Genomic DNA, 22,522 nt, shown 5'->3' on the forward strand with positions numbered 1-22,522 from the left:
ACTAAGTGTGTCATTGAACAACTTGATTAATGGACTGCATGGAGTGGAACACTAACCTTAGCATAACATAAAATAAAAACATTTCTACATTTTCACTTTGACACACATATTTATTATTGACACCTGAAGTAGCTTGGATATAGAGCATGTAGTGTAGCCAACGACATTATCAATAAAGAAACTCAACTTCTTTAAATCACGAGTAGCTTGTAGCTTTCTAAAGTTAGCAATTCAAAGTAGCTTCGTATGTATCAGGGGGGAGCGGCACCGGTGGGTGCAGTGGCGCTCCGTAACCTTCGGGGGGCGCTTCTGACTCTCTGGAAACATGGCTGCCCAGGATGAGCTGAGTAAGTTTCTCTCTGCGTTACTGGCGTTTAATACCATATTTAATGTCCCGTTCGCGACTTTAAGTTATCTGCTACTTAACGGTTCTGCTTTGTTGTAAGAATTAAAATCTAAAGATGAAGAGATTCATTCATAATCTAGTGCAGGGACGGCAGCAGGGCAGACTTGCTAGCAGCAATGCTAACGTCAGAAGGCCGTTTGCCCAGTCATGGTCAAAATGAAAGTGTCTTAATTAGCTTTAAATACGACTCTTATACCAGGCGTGTGTCACAAATATGAACGTTTAGGTAATTTTGGATTTATTTTGCATGGTGTCAGTGGCAGAACATATGTAGGGACAAGAGAAATGATGTTGATAATGAGAGTTGTGCGAGCTAGCCTGTGGGTGAACCATGCCAAGAAGATTTAAGGCTGGGCGTTTGTGTTAGTGTATGCGCGTGTGTCTGTGTGTGTGTCTGTGTGCTATCATAGCTTGAAAGTTGGCATTTTTTAGAATTAATCATCTTTCGTAATTTGTAGGGGGGAACAAATCTGCCACAAATGTGTAATCTGACCTTCACTCAAGTCTATACACAGAGCTGAGTTATTGTAGCTAAAAAATAGATCTAAACCATTCGGTTTCTAAAACAGAATGGTCGTATGTATTAATTAGGATTTTCACAGCTAGAGTATATTTTCATAAAGCCTGGCAAAAATAATTGATTGGAATAGAAAGCTACTAGACTGAGATGTAATAATCCAAGATCATATACTTCTGACAGAAATACCACAGAGAATGAAACGTAACTTGCTGCCAAATATCTTTTTTTTTTTTTTTGCCAGATCAACTGGAACGTGTGTTCCTCCGCTTGGGCCATGCAGAAACAGATGACCAGCTGCAGGACATCATATCCAAGTTCCTGCCCCCTGTGCTCCTTAAACTCTCCAGTGTTCAGGAGGGTGTGCGAAAGAAAGTAATGATGTTGTCTCTTATTTATGTTCCTAAAAATATCCTGGCTCCCTTCCTCATTCCCTTTCTTGTGTTTTATTCATCGTCTTTTATGTAAATGCACCGACTCACTTCTATACGCTGATTATCTGGTTAGGTAATGGAGTTGCTGGTCCACCTGAACAAGAGAATAAAGAGCCGACCTAAGATTCAGTTGCCAGTAGAAACGTTGCTGGTACAGTACCAAGACCCTGCTGCTGCTTCTTTTGTTACGGTAATTATCCCATTTTACACTTCACTTTAACTTGAGTCGGAGGCGTTTTTTTAAGGAATTTGTTTGTGTAATTTTTGTAGAATTTTACCATCATCTACATCAAAATGGGCTACCCTCGTCTGGAGGTTGGCAAACAGTGTGAATTGGCCCCGATCTTACTCACTGCAATGGAGGGCAAGCCACAACCACAGCAGGACAGGTGAGGAATATAATTACATGAATATCTGATTTTACTCCATAGATACATTTGCATACTACCCAAGCTCTCTTTATTCAGGTTGACCTTATCTATTAATTTTGGAATGTGTCTTTCCCGTAGTTATGTTGAACTTTTCTTCCTCTTTAGTCTGATGCACCTGCTGATCCCGACTCTCTACCACATGAAGTATCCTGCTGATGTTGCCAAGAATATGTCTACATTCAACCTTTCTGAGAAGCCAAAGACAGTGCAGCTGCTGTTGGAGTTCATGTTGGACGTATTACTGATGCCTTATGGGTAGGTTTTGTTTTGGTATTATGCGACATAGTAGCTCAAGGCCTCATCGCTCCCAAGTGAAATAAATGAACGTATTTATCGGGCTTTGAGAAGTTTTGAATCAGTAGGACATCTGCTTCTCCGTCAGGTTTGTGCTAAATGAATCGCCCACGCGACCTTCGCCGTCCTCCCCCCAGGGAAGTTCTGATGGGACCGTGGCTGCGGGAGGTCAGGGTCTCCCCCAGCCACCTCCAGGGATGAGTGTGTATGCTGCCAAAAGGGTGATTGGAGAGGCCCAGTGGAGTGCTGAGCAACTTGAACAGGTACATGATTGATCACGTAGGATGACACTGGTGGGTATTTTTCTTTCAGATTGGATCTTTTATATGTTTTGCATGTTGGCTTGATGATGTGGGACTCTCAAATTTAATAACTGCAAGATCGTGCTTATGCTTGAAGTGTCATGGATAATATGCTTGTTTTGAGTAGTGAAGGGTAAAATGTAAACTATCAATACAGGAACCTTTTACTAGCCACACTAAAAGTATAGAAATTCAGTTGGGAGCCCAAGTGACTCCATCGTCTTGTTTTTCTTATCCACAGTGTAAGCTGGGTATAGTGAAGTTCATCGAAGCATGTCAAGTCCCGGAAGTGGAGACAGTGGTGCACCTGGTGGTGGCATCCAGCGACACCAGACACGGTGTGGCCACTGCAGCCGATCTGGAGCTGAGGAGTAAACAGAGGTAGATGAAGCAGCTTGTGTTATCACTACTTAATTTATTCACATTATACACTCAATGTTTCGTATGTAGTGTATACAATAAATACAGTACCAATACACAAGACATGATACTGTTATCACTTGTGGGTTAACTGCATTTTGTCTCCGGCCCTCAAAGTAAATGATTTTAATGACAGTGCTTGTTTGAGCTAACCTATGGTGTCATTTTGTAGGATGGCACCTCAGAAAACAAAATTGGAAATGTTGGATTTTCAACTAATATAACTACTGATGTTCTTGTTTTGTTACAGCCTGATTGATTGGAACAATCCTCTAATTATCAATAAGATGTACAAGGTGTATTTGGGGGATATTCCTCTCAAAACAAAGGTCAGTTAACTCGGCGTTATGTTTGCAAACTAAATCTGTGTCATAGTCTAGATATTCGTCTAATCCTTTATGAATGTGTTCTAGGGAACCACTGTGAAGCAAGAACTGAAACACGAGCCAGTGAGCACTCGAGTCAAAATGAAGATCCTGCCACATCTCCTACGGTCACGCCTGGCTGCAGAATGCTTCCCTGCTAATATACAGGTAGGATTGCTCTGGGTGTTTGAGAGTACATACTCTGTGTGTGCGTGTGTGTGTGTTCTATGGCTTCACAGAGCCACACCTTCATGTTGAGGGTCAATATTTTATTTTATTACGAAATGCCAATACGTCCTTTATTCTTTGTTTAGGTTTGATCTTGTTTGAGGAAATGGCTAATTTACTTTAGAGCATAATCACTCCCTGGTTCCGCTTTCCTTCTTTCTCAGGTGGTGTATGATGGTCTGTTTGGAGCCAACACCAACAACAAACTGCTTTCTCTCACGTTGCAGTTTGTCCATCACATCTGCATGGTGTAAGACAAGTACACTTTTTCATAGTGTGTATACAGTATACACACAAACACACACACACATAAATAAAGAAATGTCCTTGGTTGAGGTTTTTTCTTAATCTTCCTCTCTCAGATGCCCTGACACTAATAAGCCTCTGGGGTTGATGCTGCTTAATGGTCTTACCAAGCTCATCAACGAGTACAAGGAGGTAAAACTACAAATAGCAACACAATATTTTATCTACTCAGTCGGTTCATCTGTTTTATCTTATAGTTTTTAATGCTACTTGTCTTTGCAGGATCCTAAGTTACTCTGTGTTGCTTACTCTGCTGTCGGGAAGCTGTCAAGGTATAACTACAATTTCTTTTTTTTCTTGAATTGTTTCAGCTCAGTTGAATAATATAATTGATGCAGCTTTTTTTTTAAACTCTCTCCTAGCCGCATGCCACAGCTCTTCACAAAGGATATAGCTCTTGTGCAGCAGTTTTTTGAGTCCATGTGCAAGGTAGGACAAAGAGGTCTCTCACTAAATATACCTAATAATAAGAAAAAGTATGACGTAAAACCTGTCTGCTATGATTCTGTTCTAAAGGTTTACTGTGTGTATGTGTGTAATCTTTGGAATTTCTTTTGTGTGAACTTCTTCAGGAGGAGTCTGATGTCCGTCTTGCCATTCAGGAGGCTTTGTCTATGATGGTTGGAGCATATGCCAACCTACAGGGGGCGCTGCTTAACCTGATGGAGGCCCTGGTGGCTGCATACATTGGAAAGGTTGGTATAAAGAGACAATTTCTGTATTAGTAGAAGTAACTAAGCTCGAGTTTAATCAAATGTAATATATAACATAATGTATTGAATAATTATGGCAACGCAGTGATAGTTGTTTGGTTTGTCTTTCTGTGCTCAGCCTGAAGTGCAGGTTCGTCAGGTGGCCATGAAGTTTGCTAGCACCGTGTTTGCTCCCGATCACGTTCCCTCAAGATACCTGCTGCTACTGGCTGCTGGAGACCCGTAAGATGAACACGCTTCACACAGTGGGTGTTTTCATGATGTTACATGATGTTTTTTGATGATTTCATGATTTTTCTTCTGTGCTTTAGGAGGGAGGAGGTTAGTGCAGAGGCCCAGAAGGTGCTGAGATCATTTCCTTCCAAGATGTTGGAGAAGGAGGGACCAAAACCAATGCCTTCCTTTCCTGATATGGTGGCCTATGTCCAGGAGAAGGTGTGTATTTGTCTCATTATCTGGTACTGTTCCAGCAGTACATCAAGGCTCTCTAAACCCCCAGGAGCCAGATTTTCCTCAGTGCGATTAATGGGTCTCTTCTTTTCTGAACTCATTAGGCAGCTCAGAGGATCAAGACTCCAGCTAAGTACATCGTTGGAACATCCACTCTTCCTTTCAACCCATCTGCATTTGCAGAGGTAAATATCATGTTTAATCTTGGATTGAAATGATTCAATGGCAAACATCACTTCACTTCCTTTTCCTGTTTCCCAGATTGTGCTGTACCTGAGGATGTGTCTAGCCCACAGCGCAGGAGCCTCACCCACATGCACCCGACCTGCCGACATGCAGGATGATTCACCAGCAATTGGTCGCTACATCCACACTCTGCTGACCTCTGAGTCCTCAGGGTCAAAAGGTGGTGAAACCAACCCTATACATGTCTACATGGATCTGCTGCAGCAGCTGCTATCTGCTGTTGGAGGTAAGGAGAATGACCCCAGTCTTCAGATAGGCCCATTATTGTAGGCGATGTATACAGAGCTGGTCCTGCGATAATACTAGATAATAATAGAGACGAAGTACGGTATAGCCGGCCGTCAAACCAAACCACATTCGTGCAGGAATTCACAGGGGTTGCGTTTTCTTAAAGGTATTAATTAGACTTCATTTTAATCTCTTAACAGGAATCCCTGTCATGTACTGTCTACTGGAGGCGGTTTCTGTGTGCCCTGAGAAACTGGCTCCCAGATTTGTCAGCAGAATTGACTGGATTAAAGTGAGTGTGAAGTGAACCCATACTAAGTCAACACGGAGAGGAAATTATTTAAATGTTCTTGCTGTGAAGATATGATTTAAGTTGAAAATGTCTCATCAAACAGACAAAACAAGACCAGTGGTTTCACATCAAATACAGGATGGCACTGACTTCTCTCTGAGCTCATTCATTAATAAAACATACTGTATAGCAACAGGCAACAATTGACTGAAAAATGTGTCTAGTTCCTTACTCTTGTGATTAGGCAAAGCCTTGATTCACACAAAAGTCAATGTGGTCAGCTGTAACAACACATTTCTTCTCCAGAGTCTGATGAACACAAACAAGGAGGACATGCGGGAGCTGGCAGCCCAGCTGTATGCTGTGGTGGTTTCCACCATGACAGGCAATGAGCTGCAGACTGCTGTGCACAACCTAATCAAGATCACCAAAGACAACCATGTAAGGCTTTAAAGTCAATATTGCCATTGTGAAATTGTCTGGTTTTGCTTTGGCTGAATACATGTTGTTTTATTGATTCAGAGCCCTGAGACTCAGCATGGTGCCATTTTGGCTCTTGGCTACATGGTGGGAAGGTACATGAGCAAGAGGAAATCTATCGCCGCTGCTGATTGTGCACACAATCTGGGTCACCAAATGACTATCACTTCCCAAGAAGATGATGAACTTGTTGCGAGGGCAACCAAGACCATTGGTAGATATTGACATTACTTACATTTCTTACTCTATTCCCTTCACAAAATGTCACAGTTATATTGTATTCACTTTGTATTATCAGCTTTAAGGTGTACATATCTGCCTTTCGTCCAGGTTCATTCCTTGACAGCAGCAATGCAATACTCACAGTAGCCGCATGCACAGCACTGGGGGAAATTGGGCGGAATGGGTCCCTGCTGATCCCTGCAGAGGGTGAAGGCTTCACCAAACTTTCTGTTGTGGACAACCTGCTCGCTCGCATCCCGTCTGGCAAGGAGAGCACCAAGGTAACCTGGGATGGAAATAATGAAGGAACTGGATTGTATCCATATTCTGATTCTACTTTACCTGTTAAACAGTGTTTATCCTTTTTTGGTTAGATAACTGTTTTGTCAGCCAGGTGAATATTTTGTCTGTTTATCTGTCCAGATGAAGGAGCGATCGATCCAGACTTTGGGGTACCTGCCAGTGGGTGACGGGGACTTTCCTCACCAGAAGAAGCTGCTGCAGGGTCTAATGGACTCTGTAGAGGTATGACACTGACAGGGAGCTGGCTTCATACGCTTACATGATGACAAAAGGGGTCAAAATTCAGTTGGTATTTGCAGATTTGGGTTCTGGGTAGAGGCATTATTGCACTTGAATAGGAAAAGTCTTCTTGAATGTGTAACATTAGTTTCGTATTAGTATTAGCTGCAGCACCGTCCATTTGTATTCCTCTATGGTGCCTCTGGTAGTTTGTGTCTAATGATTGCCATCCCTTGCTTTGTGTCCCCGCCTCCTTTCTCAGGCTAAGCAGGTGGAGCTGCAGTTCACTGTTGGAGAGGCCATTACCAGTGCAGCGATAGGCTCCTGCTCTGGAGCTGCCAGAGACCCATGGACCTGCACTGAGGATCAGTACAGCCCACCATCCAGTAAGGATCCCATCAACTATAAACTTAAGCTCATTAACAAGAGGATTCTATTTGATAATTTAGATTTTTAACATGTTGGCTCTTCTCCTTCCTCCTGTCAGACATGAAAACCAATGATGTGGTTCCTTGGGTCCTCAATTCCATCTTGTCCAGGTACATACCCAGCCAGAACCCCCATGTCCGACAGGCAGCCTGCATCTGGCTGCTCTCGCTGGTCAGGAAACTCGCCCAACACAAGGAAATCACGGTAACCATACAGCAGTCGATGGCCCCGAGTCAGTGTTTACGTACTGTATGTCAGGTCACTCTAAGTTTTACTTGACCTGTCTCTTTTTGCTTTGCTCTCTCCAGTCCCACTTGAAGGATATTCAGACGGCATTCATCGCTTGTCTGTCAGACCCTGATGGTGAGCTTAAGAGTTAGCGTGTTGATATTTCTATTTTCTGTTACATCGATCTGAAGAGCATAGAGTATAGAGTTGCACCTCTGCAACATTACAAAACAAAGAACCCTCACCACCAGCACTCTTTCTTTCCCCTCATCTCATCTTTGGTTCAGAGTTGAGTCAGGATGTGGCTTCAAAGGGTCTTGGCTTGGTCTATGAGATGGGAGGAGAAGGTGACCAGAAGGAGCTGGTGTCTACTTTGGTGGAAACTCTCATGACTGGCAAAAGGTAATGACTGGATGGATGAAATTAGAGTCTGGACATAAACAGCAAATGTGAGAGTAATCTCTGTAGGGGAGAAAGTAGGAGTATTACAGTGCCAGGGTACATTATACTATTTTCTTTTTTAAAACAGAATAAAGCATGCTGTCTCTGAAGACACAGAGGTGTTCCAAGGAGAGGGTTTGGGGAAGACGCCTGATGGGTGAGTGATTTGTCATTAGATATATTTATCTTATTTGTCTCCCTCGCATTTAAGTTAAAAGTGTTTCACATTTTAAGAGAACACTGGGCTTAAGTATGATTCTTTGTCTGTCAGTCATGGCCTCACCACATACAAGGAGCTCTGCTCTTTGGCCAGCGATCTGAACCAACCAGATCTCGTCTACAAGTTCATGAACCTGGCTAACCACCATGCAATGTGGAACTCCCGCAAGGTAACAAGCTGAAATGCTACTAACACACAAGAAAAGATTACATAGCAAACATCCCCACAAGCCAAATAATAATTATGCAGTTTAGTGTGTTTATGTTCCTCACTTGTTCCAAGTCCTTTTGTCTCAGATCTTAAATAACTTGTTCCTTCTGTCCTCCTCTTGTCAGGGAGCAGCTTTTGGCTTCCACATGATCGCATCCAAAGCTGGAGAGCAGCTGGCTCCATTCCTCCCCCAGCTAGTGCCCCGTCTGTACCGCTACCAGTTTGACCCCAACCTGGGCATCCGCCAGGCCATGACCAGCATCTGGGATGCTTTGGTCACTGATAAGACCACGGTAGGAGTTCTTGCTTTTACACCACACAATTGCACAGAAATACAAATATATTCATATGTGGACTTAATCAGAAGCTGTATGTTTGTGTTTGTGTATTTGTGCTGATGAATTGTAGGTCGATAAATATCTTAAGGAGATCCTGCAGGACGTCATCTCCAACTTGACCAGCAACACCTGGAGAGTCCGCGAGTCCAGGTACAAAACGGCACATGTTGCCTCCATATCATGTTGAAAGTGAAGGGTCTGATCATTGACTGTGTGTTGGACTAAATGTTCTTTTTCTGCTGTGGTCATTGGAACATTGTAATGGCTCAAAGGCCCAAACATTGTAATCATGGCAACCACTGTAATTATGGCAATCTTGCAATTGAAGCGCATTGTACTGTTGCACCCATGGTGACTGTGTTTGTGTGTGTGTTTCCTTCCAGCTGCCTGGCCCTCAACGATCTGATTCGAGGACGGCAGGCTGATGACCTAATCGATCACCTGGCCGAAATCTGGGAGACTCTGTTCCGGGTCCTTGATGATATCAAGGTGACAGGAACTCAAACGCTTCTGCCGCATTGAATGACAGATAGATGCCAGTAGAGCTGTATCGTACTTACAAGTTTTAGAGCAATACAATTTTGACTGTGCAATGTTGTGTTTGCATCACAGGAATCGGTGAGGAAGGCTGCAGACCTAACACTGAAAACACTCAGCAAGGTAAAGGAGTCTTAAAAGTACCCTGGGTATACACACATGTGTATTTGTGGTTTGTGTGTAGTTCCAGTCCCTTGTGACACTCACACACCCCCTCTCTCTCTCTCTGTCTCTAGGTGTGTACTCGGATGTGTGAGTCTACAGGCTCCTCAGCCCAGAGAACTGTAGCAGTGCTTTTACCTACACTGCTGGAAAAGGGCATCGTGAGCAACGTGTCTGAGGTCCGCTCGCTCAGGTAACGACTCCCTCCACTTTATACTTTGCTCTGTGAAACTGCTGTGCTTGAAATTGTTCTTAATGTGCTCATATATCCACTGAACTTTCTATTAAAATGTTTCTATGTCTTAAACCACAGTAAAGGGAAAGATAACATTGTGACCAGACAGTGGCGAGGGAGAGAGAGAGGGAAAAAAAACTAAATACCGAAATATTCTAATTCTGTGAAAAGAATTTAGTTAGAAATCACGTTTATTACATCTGGGCTATGTGATTAGTAATATTATTAGTATATCTTGAGAAGAATAAGAGGAAAGTGTTTCAGTTTACATGATGAGGCTCATCTTCCTCAATCACTGAAGCATAAATGTAATTGTCTGCCGTGTTCTTTGTCCACCAGTATCCAGACGCTGGTGAAGGTCAGTAAGACAGCTGGAGCCAGACTCAAGCCTCACGCGTCACGGCTCATCCCAGCCTTGCTGGAAGCCCTCAGCACGCTGGAGCCTCAGGTCCTCAACTACCTCAGCCTCAGAGCCACGGAGCAGGAAAAGGTAGCATCAGCAGTCTGGCATATTGAGAACGCGTGTCTGGCTTATTTATAATGACTGCGGGTGCATTCAGCTCTGATTGTCCGATGGTGTGTTACAGAGTGCCATGGATGCTGCCAGGCTGAGTGCTGCCAAGTCCTCCCCCATGATGGAGACTGTTAACATGGTAAAGCTACAGTTTGTATTTGTACCAAGAATTTTGGGTTTTAGGCCCAGTTCCCTAGTGTCTCACAGGACTTAAAGTTCATTGAGAGTGATTTGTAAGGTTTTGTATTCTGTGTACTTGTGTTCAGTGTCTGCAGCACCTGGATGTTTCTGTGCTGGGAGAGCTGGTTCCCAGACTCTGTGACCTGCTCAAGAGTGGAGTCGGCCTGGGCACCAAGGTACACACACACAGACACACACGCACACAAAGCCAAATACTTACATTGTCAGTAAGTGGTCAATGCTTTATGTGCTTCTTTGCAACATCCTGTTAATGTCTTTTACATCCATCCGCCTTCCTGTGTGTTGGCCCGCGTCTTCCCGGTGTTTATAAAGATGAGTTATGCCAAGTCGGCCTTTTCACGCTGGTCTGGTCTCTCTTTTAGGGTGGCTGTGCCAGTGTCATCGTCTCCCTGACAGTGCAGTGTCCTCAAGACCTCACCCCATACTCAGGTACAGCACAGGTCACAAGGCGCTCCTGTAATGTGCATTTATGCTGTGGCGCTGATGAAGTGTTGACAGGGAGGCGGTATAAATTTGTCATTGGCAGGTAAACTGATGAGTGCCCTGCTCAACGGCATCCATGACAGAAGCAGTGTTGTACAGAAGGCATTTGCGTTCGCTCTGGGCCACCTCGTCAGGGTATGAATCACCTTTTTTCTCAGCATTAGTAATTACAGCAGAGGTTTTTAAATGTCATGCTTACGAGCTGTTTCATTTGTTCGGCCCTTCAGACAGCAAAAGACAGCAGTGTAGAGAAACTCCTTTTGAAGCTCAGCACCTGGTACCTGGAGAAAGAGGGTGAGATGACAGAAAATACTCTCTCTTTCCTCTCTTTGGACATTTAAAACTCTTTTCTTTCTGTGGATGTTCACTGACCTCTTCTCTCTATCCTGATCTCTCTGCCAGAGCTGGTATATAAGTCGTCGTGTGCTTTGACCGTGCACGCCATCAGCCACTACAGTCCCGATGTGCTGAAGGGCCACGCCGGAGTGGCACTGCCTCTCGCCTTCCTCGGCATGCACCAGGCGCCGGGCCCCGATGAGGAGCAAGGCGAGAGCCACGATGCTACACTGTGGTCCGAGGTGTGGCAGGAGAATGTTCCAGGTGGGGGATACACGTACAGTATCAGCATGGAGGCATGAACGTATAGTTGGGTCATCATCAGTCGTTGAAATCTGTATTTTGTTGTTGTAAGCAGAACGGTCTTTTGTTCTTTACTTGGTTACCAGGAAGCTTTGGAGGCATCAGACTCTACATGACCGAGCTGATCGCCATTACACAGAGAGCACTGCAGTCCCAGTCCTGGAAGATGAAGGCTCAGGGTGCCGCTGCCATGGCAACCGTTGCAAAAGAGCAGACGGGCTCATTGGTGGCGCCGCACCTCGGTTTGGTGCTGACGGCTTTAATCCAGGGACTGTCAGGCCGCACATGGGCAGGCAAGGTAAAAGATTTGAAAGATATAATAGGGCAATGAATAAAAAGAGCTTTGATTGTTAAGGAGGTTATATTTTCTAAGCACCGATGCCTTTTTATTGTCATTTTTCTTCCAGGAAGAGCTGTTGAAGGCCATTGGATCAGTGGTGTCCAAATGCAGGTGTGGCTTTTTTCCTATATCCACCTGAATTCTGCATTGACAATGTTCATATCCTGTCTTCTGTTCTCAATGCGTGCGTTCTGCCTCCCTCTGTCTTTAGCCCGGAGCTGCAGAAGCCTTGTGCAGGTCAGCCCACCGTCTCTGAGGTGTTGGAGGTTGTGTTGAAGGAGTGCCGTAAGGAGACCCTGGTGTATAAAATGGCCGCCCTGCGTTGTGCTGGAGACGTGCTCCACAGCAGCCATGAGGACCGTTTCAGCGAGATGGCGCAGATCCTTTTCCCTCTCATCAAGAAAGTAAGACCACAGCATCTTCACATCTGATACTCTTACATGTTATCAAACATGACGGGGTGTTAAAGTTGTCCTATAGCCTCTTGTGTTGGTGCTCAGTCCGTCTTTCTGATTGAACCAACAGAACTGCCCAGAGAGCGGCCCCAGGTCACTGGACGACGACGATGATAAAGACGTGAAGGAAAAAGAGCTGCAGACAGAAGCTCTTCTCTGTGCCTTTGAGACTGTTGGCAAATCCTGGCCCAGGAACCCTCAGACCCAGAGTACGTTTACATTCAGACCTGGACCACAGCTTTGTCATCAACTGCGAAATTACTTACAGAATATGTCGTTTTGAAAGCTGTAGTGTAGATAGAGTCCATTGTGTATGAGGAAACACATCAGTGCCACATGTGTTGACATCTTTACTCGACTACATACAGAAACATCCTTCATCCTTTTCTCTTCACTGGTTGAAGCTGGCCAGTCCTTGCTGGATTTTTGGTCCCACCCAGTCTGTGAAATGTTTTGTGGTATTGATTTCACAAGGTATCAAGTGCAAATACTTCCAATCCAATTCCATTCAAAAATAGTTTCTTCCTTCCGTGCTGGTTCCGCTGGATCTCAGCTACAATCAGACGGTTGTCTGCTTTGCCTGATGTTAAATGTAAGATGAGCTTATCACGCTTTTCATTTTTCCCTTTGTTGCATTTTATTGCACTTTCAGAAGCTTGTTGATATTTCATATTCTCACTGTGAAGCATCTCAGCAAAATGATTCAAAATAATAAATAAGCAGGACTGAGACACACTAAGGTTTCCCTTTCCCACAACCCATACACATTATATCAAACTGTAAATTGAAATTCTGAATCAAAAAAACCTTTGGTACGTTTAAACACTTACTCACTCTGATGTCCCCCTGTAGATCGTTTCCAGGTGGATGTTTGCTGTCTGATGTGTGAGAAGCTGAAGCTCAGCACCTGGAAAGTCCAGCTTGGTGTTTTACAGTCGATGAAGGCCTATTTCCAGGGGTGAGGACCAGACAAATGACATTACATGGTATTCTGCTCTGAAATTGTATACGTACTTCAGCTTGAGTTGGGGTTTTTTTTCTCCAGATTATTGCTTCTAGAGAAGGGTCACCAAGATGTCAACACACTGTCCCAGATCCTGACTGAGACCTGTGCTGCTCTCACCTACCCTCTAGGTAAGCACAGCGTTACGTAACTCCGCCCTCGTTAGTGTCAGAATTTATCACATCACAAATTGTTTTTCTGTGCAGAAAACAAAAGTTATTCATCTGTGAGGACGGAGGCCTTGTCAGTCGTGGAGCTGTTTGTCAAGAGAATTGGCGGTAAGAATGACGTCCTTCTACTTGACCAGATTGTCATATATAATGTAAGTAAATGTAGTGTTATTTTCCCTTTTGATGGACAAAAGTTAAAGTTATCTTCTCTATTGGGGCGTGTGGGTGCAGAGAGTGGACAGTGGGACTGCGTGTGTGTGAAGAGCCGGGAGCAGCTGCAGCGCTCCCTGTCAACGCTGCAGTCGGACAACAGACCCGACCTGAGGGATAAGGCCCAGGACCTGCGCAGACACATCCAGAGCCAACCCTGAATACACACACACACACACACACACACACACACACACACACACACACACACACACACACACACACACACACACACACACACACACACACACACACACACACACACACACACACACACACATTTATGATTACACAGCCAAATATTGCATAACCTCATAAACAAAGAGCTGTTTCAGAGCGCACACACACTCAAAAAAACCCTGCATTAATGCACAGCAGTGTCGGGCTGTTTAACACACCTGCCTTCTCTTCTACAGATGAGTTCACTCATGGCTGTCATTGCATTATTATTGTATTACCTGTGGACTGCTGCACTGAAGCTGACACACCGCTTCATCGTTTCTCCATGAGACTTGCATACAACAACAACAACCTGCTCTAAAAGTAACGGGCAAGTGACCATATTGTGTTGAGTTAAATGTGTCCATTTAAATGGGCGATAAAGTAATGATGATAAATCCTCTCTAAACCAGTGTGTCGGGTTTGTAAACCTATAGCCTGGCCGTTTTTATTACTGTTGTGGATTTGCCTGTTTGTTAAACACCTGAACGCCAGCAGGATGCACACCTCCACTAAACGCAGGATTTTGATCAGCTCTTTGCTTGAAGTTTGCACTTTTCCCCGGTGTGGACATTTCTTCACAATTACTGCTAGTTGGTGGCAGAACACACACACACGGGGAAATATCATGCATTTTAAAAAATGATAAGGGATATATGGAAAAGGAGCTGATTTGGGTGGGGCCATTGGGTTTTTGTGTCCTCTGTGCTGAAATGGTTTTCTCTGTGTTTGCAGGGTAAGAAGGCTGTAGAAGCCTCGTTTGTGAAATCTTGAAAAATGAATTATAAACCTGCTGTCAAGTTGAAAGTGATGCAATAGTTGTCTGTTTCCCTGATAAAAATTAAAAAAACTTTGAGTTTTGCAGAAGTGACACCTCTTTTTATGTTTGGGTTCTAGATGCACATAGACGCTGAACACACTGAGCTGTTTCAATGCCTCAATCATGGAAAGCTGCCATGTGTGTGAAGGTACATGTTTATCCTGTATGACTCATTGGGAACTCAAACCCTTCTAAAACAGAAACCAGAACTGAGGAAAATCAGTAAAATACAGTTACAATTGTGTAGTGTATTAATTTCAGGTCACAGCGATCAATGTGTTACCACCAACTCTGACGTGTTCAGTCAGAAACATGTCATAGATATGACTTTAATATGTATGAGTGAAGAGGGACTAAGACAAGGACATCATTTAACCTACAGGAAGAAATGAAGCATCAACAAAACATCTATTTGACTTCTTTATTCAGTAAAATACAGACACGCACACCAGCTGCATATAAAAAGATAAAAATGGCAACTTTGCATCTGTGCAGACATAGAAATAGACTCAACAGAGCAGGAAAAGGTGACAGCATATTAGTCAAACAGAATAGAAATTTGTAAATTTAGAAAGACATTTACAAAGATGAAAAATAACGCAGGAAACAGGTTGGATATGCAGAGCGTTCGCTGCTTATGGCCTTGAAAGAATATATATGCACAACTCAATATCAGCATTGAAACAGATCCCACAACATTTGATGCTGTGTGTATATCCATAATGTGACTTGTCTGTTATGAGCTGATGAGTTGCTTGTTCCTGTAGTCTTTTGGACGAGCTTTGTCTTGGGCCTTCTGATGCAGGATTGTGTCGCTCTGGCTCAGCGCGCTCCGTGTGACCGTGGACATGCCGTCCACAAACTTGGTCTTGAACAGGACGTTGGCGTTTGTAAACATGCCGTCCTTTAGCGACACCACGACGAACTGGAGAGAGAGAGGGGCAGAGTTCAGGTTGATATCTCATGCGATGTGTGATTGAATTACAAAAGGTGTTAATGACGAGGTTGACGTCCGTGTTTGAACTCACCTGCGAGTGTCTAAAATGTGTCCGTAACATCTGTCCAATGTTCTGTGTGTGTGAGAGATCCAGGGCAGCGTCCACCTCGTCTAAGATGTAGATGGGAGCCGGCTTAAACAGCAGCATGGCCAAGATGAGAGACAAAGCCACCAGTGACCTGAAAACACGACACACATTCATACAATCAGGTTTAGGAGGGACAGATTTTTCACACCACCAAAATACAACTAACAAACATTTCCTCACCTTTGCCCCCCACTGAGCTCCGTGAGGTTCTCCTTCCAGGTGTTGCCCAAGGCCACCTTGAACTCGAGACCCTCCAAGACCCCACAGCCCTGGGCAGGAGCCAGCTGAGCATTGGCTCCTGGCAGCAGAGTGGAGAAGATGGAACCAAAGTCCTTGTTTACCTGCACACGGAGGGAAACGTCACTACGTCAGCACCTGTGATGTGTTGATGCCTTTTGTTTCTCAGTTCAAAATGGATAAATAGGAAGAGATGAAGAGAAAGAGACAGCAGACCTTCTGCCATGCCACGTTCAGGGCCTCATTCTTCTTCTGGTCCAACTCCACGATTGTCTGCAGGATCTTTGCTTTGTCGTTCTCCACAATCCTCTTCTTCTTCATCAGGTCATTGTACTGCAGGAGGAAAGAAGAAAACGTGTTCACAGCTGTAAGACGTTGATCTTTGTGCTTACGTCCCCCCTCTCCGTGTCTGTTTGTCCTCACCCTTTCCTCCGCCTCGTTCAGCATGTTCATGGCTCTCTTGTTGACGTTCCTCTCCAGCTTGTTGGTGGTCTCCTCCAGCTTCTTCAGCCGCTGGCCGGCCTCGCGGGGGTTGTTGGTCTTAAAGTCGTAGGAGGTGTTGGCCTGGCCGAAGAAGTGGCGCTCGGATTTGATCCAGTCGTGCTCCTCCAGCATCCGAGACACCTGGAGGAGGACGGGAAAGCGAAGGGCCGGATGTTTAGAAGGTTAAGAGACTGGTTAGGAAAGTGGGCCGTGGCTGCAACGATTTATCTTCATCTCTACAACACAGTGTAGCCTGTGGCCTGTGAAGTGTGTGTGTGTGTGTGTGTGTGTGTGTGTGTGTGTGTGTGTGTGTGTGTGTGTGTGTGTGTGTGTGTGTGTGTGTGTGTGTGTGTGTGTGTGTGTGTGTGTGTGTGTGTGTGTGTGTGTCTGTTTGTGTGTACCTTGTCGGCCGCATCCTGACTGTCTTTGCGGTGTTTGTTGATGTTGTGCTCCAGCTCCTTAATTTTCAGCTGGGCTTCGTTGTTCTGCTCTCTCATTTTGCTGGCCTCTGTGAGCTTCACCTGAATCAAATAATCCAAGGCTCAGTCAGTGTAATTCAGAGACACAATAGCTACGTTAATACTGGAAGCAGAAGCTGAAACGTCTCTTGAGGGAGGGAGGAATGGTCTTCACCTTCAGCTCCTTGTCCTGGGCCATGATCACCTCCTTCTGTCTGGCCAGCTCCTCCTGAGCGTTACGCACCGCCTCCTGCTCAGACAAAGAGAACGGAGCAGAGAGATAAAGGGTTAACAAATGAGGAAACATGACTCAGCTGTGGTCAGAGAGGGAAGAGGCGACTCCCCGTACCTTGTTCTGGGCGACGGTACAGGCCATGTTTTCTATCTGCTCCTGGATGGCTTTGGTGGCCTCGTCCACAGCCTGAATCTGCTGCTGGTAGCCGGCCTGCTCCCTCCGCAGCTCCTCCAGCTCCAGGGCCACCGCCTCAGACTCCTGCGTGCACGGAAAATACAACACAAAAAAGATGAGACGGTCCATTCGTCTACACCAGCGTCCATCCACACACGCTGCGTTCCTCCGGACGCGGTCACCTGCTGCTTCTGCTTCAGCTTCTTGTTGAAGGTGTCGGCTTTGGCCTTGGCGGCGTTGAGCTTCTGCTGGGCGGCCTTCAGCTCCTTCTCCCGCTCCGCCTCGGCGTTCTTCATCTTGTTCTCCAGCACCTTGTACTTCTCCTCGGCCCGCTTCTGCACCTCCTTAGTGACGCGTAAGGTCTCCTCGCTCTCCTCTGGTTAGAGAAAACAAAGGACGCGTTTACGTCTTCTGCCATTCACTCACCGGCTGGACTGTGCTGTGTTTGTACGAGTCTTTGAGTTCTGACCGATGGCCTTGCGCAGCCTCTCCAGCTCTTCCTGCTGCTGATGGAAGGAGCTCTGCTGCAGCTTGGTCTGCAGGATCTGTTCCTCCTCCACCTTCAGCTCATACTGCTGCTTCAGCTGACGGTACCTGGAGAGGAGGCGTGTTGTTAGGTGAGACGTTCACGTGCAGACGGGTTTATGCCGTGTTGTTTAGATTTGCGTACTTCTCAGCCGTCCCCTTCAGGCTGGCCAGTTGCCGTTCCGTGTCCTGAAGTTGGGCTTCCATGTCGTTCAGATTGTCCTGGACCTCCTTCAGCTCCTGCAGGCTGGTCAACACCGACGCCGACTGGGAACGAGCTCCTGCAAGAGGAAGAAGCAGAGAAGAGTGAAACAAGGTTGATCTGCTATCTGCCGTGTACACTCGAGAGAAATACATTTTACACACTGAGAACACTCGTCTTCCGCTCACCTCCGCTCAGAGTTCCCTGTGGGTCGAAGATGTCCCCTCCCAGAGTGACGGTCTTGGTCATCACCCCCCTGTCGAAAGCCACTTTCTTGGCGTTGTCCAGGGTGTCGCACACCAGCGTGGAGCCAAACACGTACTCCATGGCCTTGCGAAGGTCCGCTTCGTAGCCCACCAGGGACAGAGCCGCGTGGGCGTTGTTCTCTCCGACCTAACGGAGGGAGAAGAAGGACGGACGGAGAGTTAAAGGAGTGTGTGCCAGGCGTCCCGCTGTGTGGCGTACGGATGGACTGAGCTGTCCTCTCACCAGTCTTTTGGCCGTGTTGACCACATTCTGGTTGAGAGTCTTGGCAGAGATCTTGTTCAGAGGGATGATGGTGTAGCGGCGCTGCAGCTCTCCCTTCTCCAGCAGCTTCTTACCAGTCACCTACCCAGAAAACAAACAAAAACAACACTCAATCACAACTCCAACTCCTCTTCCCCACTGCTGCGGACACACAGTTGAAACACACGTACCTCTGTGTCCACCACAATGTTATAGAGGCGTCCTCCTGCCACCACCTCCAGCGCTGTGGCGTAGGAGACGTCACTGACTGAGATCAGGTTGGCCAGCAGCCCCTTCACTTTGCTGCGGTCCCACCCGCGCTCCGGATCCCTACAGCGCAGGACAGCAGGCGATGATGATGATGATTAGTATAAAAGAAGGTTATCAGAGGTCTTGTTAAACAGAGTGAGGACGAGCCTCCTTACCTGTAGTCGAAGCGCAGGTTGGGGAAGCGCGACACAAGCCTCTCGTAGGTCTCTTTGAGTTTAGAGACGTCTCTGGACAGCTGCCTTCTCTTGTCCAGCAGACTCTCCTCCTTACCATCTACACACACAAAGACACACCTCTGTTATAACAGGCTGCAGGTGTAATGGAAGTGCCTGATCGCCGACTAGATACCATCAACGTACCTTCATAGTTGAGTTTGTTGAGCTCCGCCTGCAGCTTCTCTCTGCTGCTCCTGACGGCCTGCAGATCGTCCTGGTCTTTCTTGTAGCCGCTGTCCATCTTCTTCACCTCGGCCTGCTTGCTCTTGAGCTCAGCCTGGGCGTGCTTCAGAGTCATTTGAGCCTGGAGGGAGAGAGGACACAGGTGAGACAGACCGACAATGCAGATGAATCCGAAATGGCGTCCTGAACTCCGCGCCTCACCTGCTTGGCCTCTGTATCCGCCTTGCTCATGTCGTTCTTGCAGGTCATCATCTGCCCGGCCAGCGTGGCCTCCTCTCCGTCCTCGTTGGTGGAGAGGCCCGCTGACACGGCCTTGAAGTGCTGCTCGGCGGCCTCCAGGGTGGCGCCGTCCTGCTGGCCCTCCTCCTGCAGGGCCTGAAGCTGCGCCGTCATCTTTGAAACTTCATTTTCTTTTACCACAAGCATTTTCTTGTCCTAGTCAAACATCAGTGAAGTACAACATAATCAATCACACACTCCCAGGTCAGATCATCATCCTCGACGCTTGAACAATAGAACTAATATGGGCGAAGTGGTGTGGTTACCTCCTCCATGCTCTTCACAAGCTCCTTCCTCTTCTTGGTTTCATCTTGGACGTTTTGCTTTTTCAGGTCAAAGGCACTCTGGGCTTTGGCATCCACACGCTGGACCTCAGACAGAGCTTCCTCCAGGGACTTCAACACTCCATTCACTTCCTGCAGAGGACCACAGAAGCCTCAGTGAGCATGTGATGTCAACCCTAAAACATCCCTCAAAAGGGCTCAAGGATCAATTTGTGTACCTGGTCTTTCTTCTTCTGCAGTTCCTGAATCTGGGCTGAGATCTCCTGGACTTTGAGTTCATTTTCCGCCATGCTGTCTTGCAACTTGGTGATGTTATCCTGGAGCCCTTTGAGATTCTCAGCCGACTTCAGCTTGGTCTCCTCCGCACACACGAACAGCCAGGCCACGTAAAGACGCGACAGGTGCTGGATCTCCCGCATCAGCTTCTGGTACTCCAGGTATGACGAGCGTTCCTGAGGGAGGTATGGAGGGTTTAAACAAATACCAAACACAGGAATCGGCGTTTTGCTCATATTTCGGATTTGTGGAAGGATTCTCTGACCTCTTGCAGTTTCTGCATGGTTGGAGTGATTTCTTCATCCAAAATCTGTAAGAGCAATCGACAGAAACAGTTACGTGTCACATCATTGGCTTGTTTTTCTGGCGAGTTGACAGGTTTGGATGCGTGAACGTACCGTCTGAATCTCCTTCAGCTTGGCCTCCTTCTTCTCGATGGTTTTCTGAGCGCTTATCTTCTTACACTCGTACATCCGGGTGCCTGCAGCCTCCTCGATCATGGCAAGGATCTGAAAACATTTGATTATAAACAGTAATGTAAACCAAAATATAAAACATAAGAAAGACAAGAAAAGACGCATGAATGTTTCCTAGCAGTGAGACAGGTGGACTCAGTGCGCGGGTGTTTCACCTCTGGAGGCTTCATATTTAGAACCTTGGTGATTCTCCCCTGAAATGTTCAAAACAATGCAGTTAGAAAATGCAATTGGAAGAACAACAAAGAACATTTCAATAAGATAAGTAGAAGACGTTCTGACCTGCATGATGAGGAAGTGTGGATTGTTGACATTGAGACCAACGGAGCAGAACAGGTCCTGTACTCTGGTGTTGTTGGCATTGACTCCATTAATGAGGTATTTGTTCCTGCCTCCAATTACCACCTGAGACAAGAGAGACGGTCATGAAATGTCCCGTTTTAGGATTAAACGAGACAAGAATCTGTATCAGCTTTCCCAACCTGTCGAGTGACGGTGATCTCATCGTGGGTCTCAAACCCCAGAGGGCTCTGGCTTTTGTTGGAGTTGTCAAAGGTGATGGATACGGTGGCTTTCGTGATGCCCCCCTGTCCGTTTTTGTAAACCAGGTCCTGAAGATTTGATGCTCGCACCTGACAAGCAGAACGGAAATGACAAATGTGGAGTTAATATACAGAAATCTGAAACATGAGGCTCTTAATGTAGATCTAGTCCACACATAATGGGTCTAATCACAGCAGGTTTGGATCTAGAATGGGATCAACTCAGTCTAGTGCAGATTTAACAAGTAGGTTTTGATGTACACGTGATATTGTATATATAACCTTAAAGAGTAGAGCACAGAATAATGATTCTATAAACCTGAAACTGGGTTTGAAATCATCTCTCTCCTCTGAACGCCCTTAGCGTTCTTGTCGAAGTGATTTATTTTCCAGTTTAAATCGGTTTAAGATAAGATAAAAGTTTACTATCCCGAGGGAATAGACTTTAATGTGTCGTTACACTTACATGGCTGAGGTTAGTTATACCCAAAAGAAAGCAAATGGAGTCTAAAATGTTGGACTTTCCGCTGCCGTTCAGTCCTGTGATGGCGTTGAAAAGCGGATCAAAGCCGTTGATCTCGGTCCTCTGCGCGTACGACTTGAACCCCTCGACAATAATAGACTTGATGTGCATCTTTCTGCTGTCCTTTCTCCGCCGTTTTCGGAGGAAAGATATTCAAGTAAGAAACGCTGAGAAACCGGACAGCGAACAGTCCGATATTTACTGACAACAGGAAACGCGTTCGGTCTCCAGTCCAACTTGAATTTTGGCGGCACGCTTGGAGTCTGTGTTGCCTCCTGTCTGCGCCGGAGACGGAAGGTAAATAATATTACGTCGTTTAAGATTAAATAAACACATTTTCCGCACAATAATGTAGATATAAATGTAACTTATTTTACATTTGAAAATGATATAAATATGACACCGTTTTAAATGTATATGTTTGTTTTATTTTCATCAGGCAAATTCGAAGGCACCTCAATACTCCCCTAGCTTGTAGCAGTGTGTTGTCGCCCTCTGTAGGTACGATGCTGAAATAGCAATACAGGACCGGGCATAACAAAGTCCTGACAGCAGTTTGAGCAGAAACTGACTAGAAATAGACAGTTTGTAATAATAATGATAATAAACAATAAAAAATAATCAATAATTTTAATCCCCTTTTGTTTTAAATTACGAATCTTTCATGTTTTTTTCCCCCAAGTTGTATAATGCATTATCATCATCGTGGGTGAATGTAATATAATACTCATACTACATAAATACATTTTTTGAATCCGCTTAAGAATTTATCAGTATTGTCTTTAGTCTTTCAAATTGTTATGTCAATTTTAACCAATTTTCCCTTGTTCTCTTTTGTAATTGTGTGTGTGTGTGTAT

The 22,522-nt window shown here is 45.5% G+C and overlaps 2 protein-coding genes across 3 annotated transcripts; one reads left to right on the top strand and one right to left on the bottom strand.

Annotated features, from left to right (window-relative positions):
- The first annotated feature begins 287 nt into the window (after positions 1 to 287).
- ecpas (Ecm29 proteasome adaptor and scaffold) lies at positions 288 to 14,516 on the top strand. 2 transcript variants are annotated; one of them, XM_076170317.1, is made up of 49 exons: positions 288 to 347; positions 1,168 to 1,298; positions 1,431 to 1,547; positions 1,628 to 1,746; positions 1,894 to 2,043; positions 2,171 to 2,345; positions 2,626 to 2,765; positions 3,055 to 3,133; positions 3,218 to 3,337; positions 3,562 to 3,647; positions 3,760 to 3,835; positions 3,926 to 3,975; positions 4,066 to 4,132; positions 4,276 to 4,398; positions 4,535 to 4,638; positions 4,728 to 4,851; positions 4,971 to 5,051; positions 5,128 to 5,338; positions 5,541 to 5,632; positions 5,939 to 6,073; positions 6,155 to 6,326; positions 6,443 to 6,615; positions 6,758 to 6,859; positions 7,119 to 7,242; positions 7,344 to 7,489; positions 7,594 to 7,648; positions 7,801 to 7,915; positions 8,043 to 8,111; positions 8,226 to 8,343; positions 8,510 to 8,677; positions 8,793 to 8,872; positions 9,106 to 9,211; positions 9,335 to 9,382; positions 9,496 to 9,614; positions 9,996 to 10,146; positions 10,244 to 10,309; positions 10,437 to 10,526; positions 10,734 to 10,800; positions 10,898 to 10,989; positions 11,082 to 11,148; positions 11,257 to 11,454; positions 11,580 to 11,791; positions 11,901 to 11,944; positions 12,045 to 12,237; positions 12,359 to 12,497; positions 13,141 to 13,246; positions 13,334 to 13,422; positions 13,498 to 13,569; positions 13,693 to 14,516. In XM_076170317.1, the coding sequence occupies exons 1-49, from the start codon at positions 326 to 328 to the stop codon at positions 13,830 to 13,832; spliced, it is 5,523 nt and encodes a 1,840-aa protein (XP_076026432.1). In that variant the 5' UTR covers positions 288 to 325; the 3' UTR covers positions 13,833 to 14,516. The 2 variants fall into 2 exon arrangements, with proteins under 2 accessions (XP_076026432.1, XP_076026431.1); XM_076170316.1 differs by having other exon boundaries at positions 13,498 to 14,516.
- Positions 14,517 to 15,128: 612 nt separating this feature from the next.
- Positions 15,129 to 21,907, bottom strand: smc2 (structural maintenance of chromosomes 2). Its single transcript, XM_076170404.1, has 25 exons — positions 21,608 to 21,907; positions 21,082 to 21,231; positions 20,882 to 21,004; positions 20,755 to 20,793; positions 20,522 to 20,632; positions 20,389 to 20,433; positions 20,066 to 20,299; positions 19,830 to 19,979; positions 19,486 to 19,719; positions 19,246 to 19,405; positions 19,042 to 19,159; positions 18,808 to 18,946; positions 18,599 to 18,718; positions 18,298 to 18,502; positions 18,053 to 18,188; positions 17,852 to 17,976; positions 17,565 to 17,758; positions 17,323 to 17,466; positions 17,149 to 17,223; positions 16,917 to 17,036; positions 16,456 to 16,656; positions 16,249 to 16,365; positions 15,976 to 16,136; positions 15,739 to 15,886; positions 15,129 to 15,635 (listed from the first exon to the last, which is right to left on the bottom strand). The coding sequence occupies exons 1-25, from the start codon at positions 21,773 to 21,775 to the stop codon at positions 15,447 to 15,449; spliced, it is 3,606 nt and encodes a 1,201-aa protein (XP_076026519.1). The 5' UTR covers positions 21,776 to 21,907; the 3' UTR covers positions 15,129 to 15,446.
- Positions 21,908 to 22,522: the final 615 nt, after the last annotated feature.

Source organism: Genypterus blacodes, unplaced genomic scaffold (genome assembly GCF_046128005.1).
Source record: "Genypterus blacodes isolate CSIRO-AG114 ecotype Tasmania unplaced genomic scaffold, CSIRO-AGI_Gbla_v1 ptg000216l_1, whole genome shotgun sequence".
Taxonomy (NCBI): domain Eukaryota; kingdom Metazoa; phylum Chordata; class Actinopteri; order Ophidiiformes; family Ophidiidae; genus Genypterus; species Genypterus blacodes.